Below are 7,996 nucleotides of genomic sequence, written 5' to 3' on the forward strand. Positions count from 1 at the left end.
CCCAGGTTTGGGGGGGGGGGCTGTGCGCCTCCGAGCGCTAATCCGTCCGGCCCCCTTTGCAGGCTGCTCCGTCGCTTCAGAGCCAGCGCCAGGCTGAGCCGGGGCATCTCCAGCGAGCGCCCGCCAGCAGCCTGGCACCCATCAAAATTTAGGCATCTTCAGAGAGGAGAGGAAGATCCTCGTCTTCTGAAGCCTCCTCAATGAGTGCCAAGCTCTCCAAGGAGTTGAGGCTGTCCCTGCCACCTTGCCTCCTGAACAGGACATCTGCCACCTTAAACGCCAGCAGCACCTGCATCACGCAAGTGGGTCAGCTCTTCCAGTCCTTCTCTTCCACGCTGGTTTTAATTGTCCTGGTCGCCCTCATCTTCTGCGTGATCCTCCTCTCCCTCACCACCTTCCACATCCACAAGAGGAAGATGAAGAAGCGGAAGATGCAAAAGGCTCAGGAGGAGTACGAGCGGGACCACTGCACCCGCAGCAGCAATAGCAGCAGCCAGCACCCCAGGGCAGAGGTGCGGGGAGAGGCGCCCCACGGAAGAGACAACCGGCTGGGAAGACCCCCCCAGGACTCGGAGATCCAGCGCCCCTCTCCCTCGGCAGCCCCGAGTTCCCAGTCGGCACGGGCTTGTTTGGACACAGCTGGCATGGGGCTCTTGCAAACAGTGGTTTTGTCATGATGGTTTGGGAGAGACCTCACGAAAGCGCTGGTCGGTATTTGTAAATATCTGAGTGATTATTGCAGTCCCCGAAGAAGAAGAAAACATTGCTAATTCAAATGAACGAACAAGCCCACGATCCAAGCGCATGACAGATCACACTGCGTTTCTCATTGACTGTGCAAGGAAAGGATGTGTCTTTTTACTGGAGAAGCAGCTGCACACAGCTAGCAAATATCAAGTCATCCATCTGGAGGAAAGGACCAGGGGCGCAGGTCCCTTTTCCCTTGTCATCATTACCCCAAGGACCGGGACGATCCCACTCTCCCGGGCTTCTCCCTGCACCCCGCGTCACCATCACATGGCATGGAATTGAATTGGGGCGTGGGTGGACAGCGTGGGGAGACAGGCAGGTCCAGAGGGTGCCGTGGGACCCCTGTTGCCTTGGAGCAGGGCGACAGCCCACCGTGGTCTCCTTTCATGCCAGGACCTATGCTCCTCTCCCACCCCTCCTGCTCTTTTCAAGGACTGGATATTGTTTTGTGTAGAAATGTCCACCTCCAGCTGGGCGTAAGTAACCTGCAAGCGCCCTCCGACCCCATGGCCCTGTGCCCCCCATCTGCAGCACTGAGCGTCCCGCTGTCCGGAGGCTGGAGCAGGCTGGCTGTGCAGAGCAGCTCCTGAGCTTTCCTCTCCCCTCAGCCCCCCCTCATTTTCAAGTGCAACCCCCCCTCAGTGACATGAAACCTGAAACCCAGTACTGTTTTGTGTGACTGGGAGGTGATGTGCAGTAACTTGCCCATCACCCCCCCCCCCCAGGGGAGGGCCTGGACCACCTGCTGGTCCTGGAGCAAACCCAGTTCTGCACTGGGCACCGGGCACCTCGCACTGACCGTGCTGCATTTACAGCTTTGCCTCTCAACAAGGAATCCTGCAGCAGTACAGATCTGGCTTCTACTTTTTTAGGCTTATATATATATATATATATATGTATATGTATATATTATATAAATATATATATATAATCCTCCTAATCTAGTAGACAGTTAGGAACAGACAACACTTAATTTTCTCCCTCCTCCCCCTTTTTGGGAGCAACCCACACAGTTGTGCAGAATGTCAGCTCTTAAACCCTGACAAATATTTATTTCAGAAGTGTCTGGTGTAGTTTCTCCTTGGGAAACACTGACAGTTTTTGTTTGTGGATTGCAAGTATGAGTGGCTGCTGTGTATGTGTTGGAGGAATCCAAAGCAATGTCAGGTACAGGAACTGCGGCTTTGCTTAGCAATTAAATCAATGACCATTACTTGAAGGTGCCTTAACAGAGTGGCCGTATCCAAACTTTGAAACACCTTGTGTTGTATCATAGCAGAGGCAGCCCTCTACTGTGCATATTAACATCTAAAAAATACAGCAAAGAAAAAGTAATCCCAAGGGATTTTTTTTTCTTTTCCTCCTGGCATTCAGAGTAATCCCAGCAGATAGTGATAGCCCAGTTTTTAATAGACTGTGTCCAGTTATTCCCTCTCTGCTCTGCCTCCCTGGGTGGCTGTTAGTCTGGAAAAATCCCAGACATGCACAGTGGGATGGGGCCCTAAGCAGGTAGTGAATACTCTTAACTGATTTAAATTGAGGAAATGAGGTGACACAAGTGCTCTGTACTCCTTTGACCGTGCCAATATGCAGGGGTTTCAGGACAGTGCTTCTATTACCTAGTTTTATCCCTTTCCAATCCTGCCTGGTCTGATGGGAAATTGCTGTTGAGTTTGGATCTATGCCTCCAGCATTTTAGGCAAGTACTGTATCATCCAACTCAAGGAGCTGCTCCACCAGCTGAGGTTAGTGTGGCAAACATACCTACTAATGAATGGTGGTTTTTTCACATTGCAATTTGATGGGAATAATGGCTGATTCTCATTGCCAGCCGGTATGATCAGATGCTAACGGTTACTTTGTTGTTGCTGGGCAAGGAAATAGGCTTTGTTTTGTTTCCCCCAATAAAGGATGCATGAACTTTTGTATTTAACCTCCTTATGCAACTGCAGCACAGTATTGCACCACAGGGAATAGATTTAGGACAATGAYGAGAGTTCAGTGAACAGTAATGGAGCTTCCTGATCGTTGATCTCCACTAAATAGAGAGATATTACTTTCCCCTTTATTTTGTGCTTTTTTTTTTTTTAACCAGTGTATAATTTTGAGTTTTATAAAAGCAATAAGATGTTCCAAATCACTCCAGTGCGTTTCTGGTTGGTGATTCCACTTTTTTAGTGTCTGAAGTCAGATACTCTTCCTTCTGCCTTATGCACTCAAGGCATGCAATAATTCCCCAGAAGTGTACTGCTTGTCACATCTCATTGCAGTTATAAAATTGTCCTATTTTTGAAGAAAAAAAAAAAAAAAGGATGGAGATATATATATCTTTATATATGCTATGGATATATAGGTATATATATTATTCATATAATTCTCATGACACTAAAAGTAGTTGCAAAAATGTAACTAGAATTAAAATACGTTGTCATGTAAAACTCTACCCTCTGTTAATTAGCTTTGATTTAATATTTTAATATCTCTGTATTTATGTAAATCTATGTAAATTATGTGGTCTATAAGTAAAATTTCATACTGACTTTAATTTTCTCAGAACTGTGAGCTTCTTGTGGTGTCATTTAAGGTTTTGCATTTCTAAAATTAAATTATACAAGATATCAAAAGTTATAAATTCCTATTATCACACAGAAATACTGCAATAAGGTTCATGAGTACTTTCAATACACAATCTTATCTCAAAGTATTGCAAGCTTATGAGGTTTAATTGAACAGTCCCAGGAGATCTAGCTGATACAAGCAGGACACATAGGTTTTCATTTTCATGAAACAATAAGCAATCTAGGGAATAAATGTGGATTTTTAAAACAGAGTTTATGCTTGGAGGTTCTGTCAAATCAATTGCTTCAAAACCCTACAGCTACAGCTAAACTTCTGCACTTAGCATTCAGTATTAATAAGGCTGATGCTTCTTTCCCCTCCCCACTCCCACTTAAACTAGAAAAGTGTAGGAAATTGTTCATATTTCTAAAGCATACATTTTCAGCTAACTGTGAATCTGCCCAAAGGGTTTTGAATATACATATTTTATGCAAGTGTAATATCTATGTATCTGTATCCATATATTTAAATATTTTTGTGTAATCTTTTCTACAATATTTGATAGAGATGCTGGGTAAATGCTTGTGCCATCCTTGTATGTAAGAACGGATTTATACCCTTTAATATGTACATTCTTTTTTCCCGTGAATTGTTACAAGTTTGCACTGTTCTTGGTAAGTTATGATRGAGGCGGGACAGCTGTGTGCTAATGGATAAAAGAATAGACAGTCCTTCCTCTGTAAAGGGGCACATCTTCTGACGGGATTTTCCTGGGTCTGAATAAGAAATTGGGGCCTTCTGCCAACCAGCATCTTGCGTGTGTAAGAATAAGAAGTGCTCAACAGCACCTAACATGTCTAGTCATCRTCCTGTGGAAGAAGCACGACTCTACTTACTGATTTTAGAGAGGCTAATGAAAAGCAAGAGCCCGCAGAGCAAGTAGACAGCAGTGCTGGGCTGAATCTGGGTGTCCGTGGTTCCCTGCCCGTGCTCACATCCTTGGAGCCGACTGCTTCCTGGGGGCTTTGGGCGACTCCCGTTGACATCAACAGGAGCTGCTACCACCGACTTCAAAGGGGATTGCATCCAGCCCTTTGTCCACCCAAAACGTGGCAGCTGGCCACRTCCCCATAGCTGGCACTAATCCACACCCAGCCCGGCAGGTTCAGCAGGGATGGAAACCATTGCTGAGGTGTATCATCTCCGTCTGATGGCTGGGACGCTCCAGCCTGGCAGCGCTGGGAACTCTCCCTGCTCTTGTTAGCTCTGCTTCTATTGCCTGAGGTGCTCAGGTTTGTCAGGCCGACGTGAATCGTGGACGGGGAAAGTCACTTCATTAAAATGCATTATTTCAGCATTTTCTCTGTGGGATTTGTCTACTGCAAATGCAATCTCTGAGATGAAATTTGCAGGCTCTCCATCCAGACATGTTCTGTCTCTCGATTATATCTCTCACAGATATATACCTGCATATATATAGATATATAGCTGGAAAGAAATGCTGGACAAAAAGCAAAGAACAGAGGTTCTGTATTATAGGCATAGCTGTCCTATGACTAAAAACTGGGATTTTTTTGCTTTTGTTTTTAATTAGTTTTAAAGGGTACTATCTTTAATGTAAATAGCAAGTTACTATGTGATTAATGTTTTCCATAGCATTTCTGAGTAGTTGCTATCTTGTTTCTGGAAAACAATGTCCAGTATTTTGAAGCGACTGTGCTTTTCTTGTTCTGTTGTTATGAATATGAGTGCAACTTTTATGTAGGGAGGAAAAACATGATTTGACTCTTTAGACTGGACTGAATTATTATAAAATCCAATTATAGGACTGCATTACTTTTTTTCTTTCGAGTAGTCATTCTCTCTGCACGTTTGTATTTTTTCTATGGGTACTTGAAACCCTTACATTTTAATAAGTACGCAAGATATGGAGGGAAATATAAACAAAGCAGGAAACATTCTTTTTCCTCTTTTGTGTAAATAGCAAAATTTATAGTGACTTAGATTACATTTCATTACATTTTTCATCTACAYAGAAGTTTGCATGACTCATATACAAACCTTTAATAACATTTTTATTTATGTCAAATATTAGAATTACTTTTATCCAGGACTGACTTTCTTGTCTCTTTCTGTTAACTAACTCTTTTTTTCCCCCTGAAGCTAAATTCTCCATCTGATCACTAAATAAATTTCTGGTAGAAGAGAGCCTCCTTCTGTTTTTAGTCTTTTGCATGTAGGTCTTTGGTTTGAGTCCAGACGAACTGAATAGTATGGAAAATGTGCTCTGAACTTGTGAAGGCTGGATGGTGTATAGGAGCTATGAGAAGACAGGTGACTGTCTGACAAGCAAACAATGAAATTCCTGTCAATAGCAATAGCTAGCTTTCCTTTTTGGAGTTGCAGTGCTGAAGCCTCCCCATCTGTTGGATGAACCTGGATCAATGGTGGTCCATTCTAGCTGCAGAAGAGACAAGTATCAACCTCCTTCGCAGGACTGTTGCTCGAAAACATTATTTTCTATACGACACTAGATCTCATTTTTGGTAAATTATGTGTAATATATTTCTTATTCAAATCAAAGAAGTTTTCATTGCTGCACTGGTACTATATGTTCTCTGTGGATAACTAGAAGAATTCATTTTCCAACCTTTTTAACCCAATACCTTCACAATTGATGCATCAATTTTGTATTAGGAAATAAATAAATATTTGGATCAGAACACTGTAAGTAAAAATTGCCATTATTTATATAATCTGGTGTTCCATTTCCATTTGGCTTTTCTTTGTTGTTTTCTGCCTTGAAATGGAGCAATACAGTCTCTTCATTATTTTACTTTTCTAAAGAGGAGAAAGAATTATAAGCCAGAACTGCAACATACACATATACAAACAAAAAAAGATTTCACATTGTACAGCAGAACAAAATCATGCAGATCTTGCTGGTTTCATGGTAATTCTTTGTCTTCAGATTTTCACACCACAAATCAAGCAAAATTTTTACCTAAAGTCTGCTGAGGGAATTCACATATAATGAGTAGACTGTCTTCCGTACAGTTTTAGCCCTGCAAAAAGCATTAATACACAACCATGGACAAAACAAAGGTTAAAACTTCTCAAACATCTAATAATCTAAAAATAATAAAGTATCCCAGGGGATTATGAGTACTGTAAATAAGGGCAGTTGAAAGAAGGAAAAAAATATTAGCTCTAGAATATAAAGAAAGCAAAGTGTGCTGGAGGATGAATTCGTGGTTGTAAACAAGCAGCTCTAAATTTGACTCCTGGCTCTGTTACTCACATATTGTGTGGCCTTCAGCTTCCAAGCTATTTATGTAGTAATTGATATAGAAGTTATTTATTAAATAAATAATACATGGAACCTGAAAATAAACAACCCTGAAATGAATAAATAAAGCCTCAAATACATTACGAAAATACTGATACCATATTAGAAATTAAGAGAGTCTTTGTGCTAATCACCTGGCTTGACTTATTCGAGTCTTTATATTTGGCAGTGAGGTCCAAGCGGTACACTGCACAGCTGGGAGATGGATGGCTGGGCAAGATGCTTGAACAGTCACACCTAGAGGCTCAATTTAATTTTTAAGTTGAAGTGGAATATGCATTAGGAAGAAGAGCCAAGAAGACTAATGTTTATTTTACTGTTTCATCACTCATAACACTTTCCTTCACTGCAGAAAACAGCCTTGTGTGGTTTTGAGTGGAGTGCTGACTAAGGTATTAAGAATACAGAAAAAGACAATTCTTGGGAGAAACCCCATCCACTAATGAAGTTTGTGGCAAAACCTCCCTGAATTCAATGAGGTCTGGACTATGCCCAAGACTATACCAGATCCCAGTCACTTTTGGCTCATCCCATGCTATGTAATCAGATTTTCTTGATTGTTCCAGTTAGTATTTCTAGGGTACATGGATTTCTCTTGCCTTTTGACTCACAGTCTGCACCCAGCTCTTGTGGAGGACAGCAAGGGATTGCCTATGGGTTACCTGTGTGTGACATGCTCATACTCRCTTTTCTTTAGCTTTCTTCGTGGCCTGCTGTTTGCTCTGAATTTGACTCTCCAGCAGGGAGCCAGTCTGGTTAGTCTTTCCACAGGTTGAGTTTTGTTTCCCAGGCTTGTTTCCTCTCTCCAGGAGGATAATCTCAGCCTGCCCCTAATACTATAAGATTTCTCTCTCTAAATGAGCATTTGGTTTGATTTCTGTGAAAATACTGTAAGATTTTGTCCTCACCTTGATCCAGATTTGTCACGCTTAACCACAGCATGACCATATTGATACAGTGTAAAAATCTCTGCTACAAGGCAGAAGCTTTTGAGAAAGTGCTGGACTTCAAACAGGCTGAGAAATCCTGCCACACTTCCTGCCATGGTCCATTGACTCTGGAACAAGATCACATTTCCTGATTAAGCTGCCAGCCCTAGACTACAGGCTGAAACTGCTGAGAAATCATCATTCTTTCATAACGAGAACACCACTGTTAGGAAAAATATCAGTTACTACAGAGGGGAGACTATGTAAATGAGAGGATGTGGTGCTAATATGGGTATTATTATGCAAATATATATGTAAAGCCTGTGAGACAGACAAGGTCAACCGAATTGTCTAGCTAAGGCTGGCCTCCTGGTCCACATTTTCTTCTTTTAAAACAGGTTATCACTTG

The 7,996-nt window shown here is 42.2% G+C and overlaps 1 protein-coding gene across 1 annotated transcript; it reads left to right on the top strand.

Annotated features, from left to right (window-relative positions):
• Positions 1-200: 200 nt before the first annotated feature.
• Positions 201-677, top strand: CUNH11orf87 (chromosome unknown C11orf87 homolog). The gene has a single exon (XM_026069367.1). The coding sequence runs from the start codon at positions 201-203 to the stop codon at positions 675-677; it is 477 nt and encodes a 158-aa protein (XP_025925152.1).
• The last annotated feature ends 7,319 nt before the right edge of the window (positions 678-7,996 follow it).

The sequence above is a fragment of the Apteryx rowi genome, unplaced genomic scaffold (assembly GCF_003343035.1).
Source record: "Apteryx rowi isolate R43461 unplaced genomic scaffold, aptRow1 scaffold_292, whole genome shotgun sequence".
NCBI classification, from domain to species: domain Eukaryota; kingdom Metazoa; phylum Chordata; class Aves; order Apterygiformes; family Apterygidae; genus Apteryx; species Apteryx rowi.

What these genes read in the sequence shown, in the direction of transcription:
- CUNH11orf87 (XM_026069367.1), top strand. Translation starts at nt 201, where the DNA reads ATGAGTGCCAAGCTCTCCAAGGAGTTGAGGCTGTCCCTGCCACCTTGC.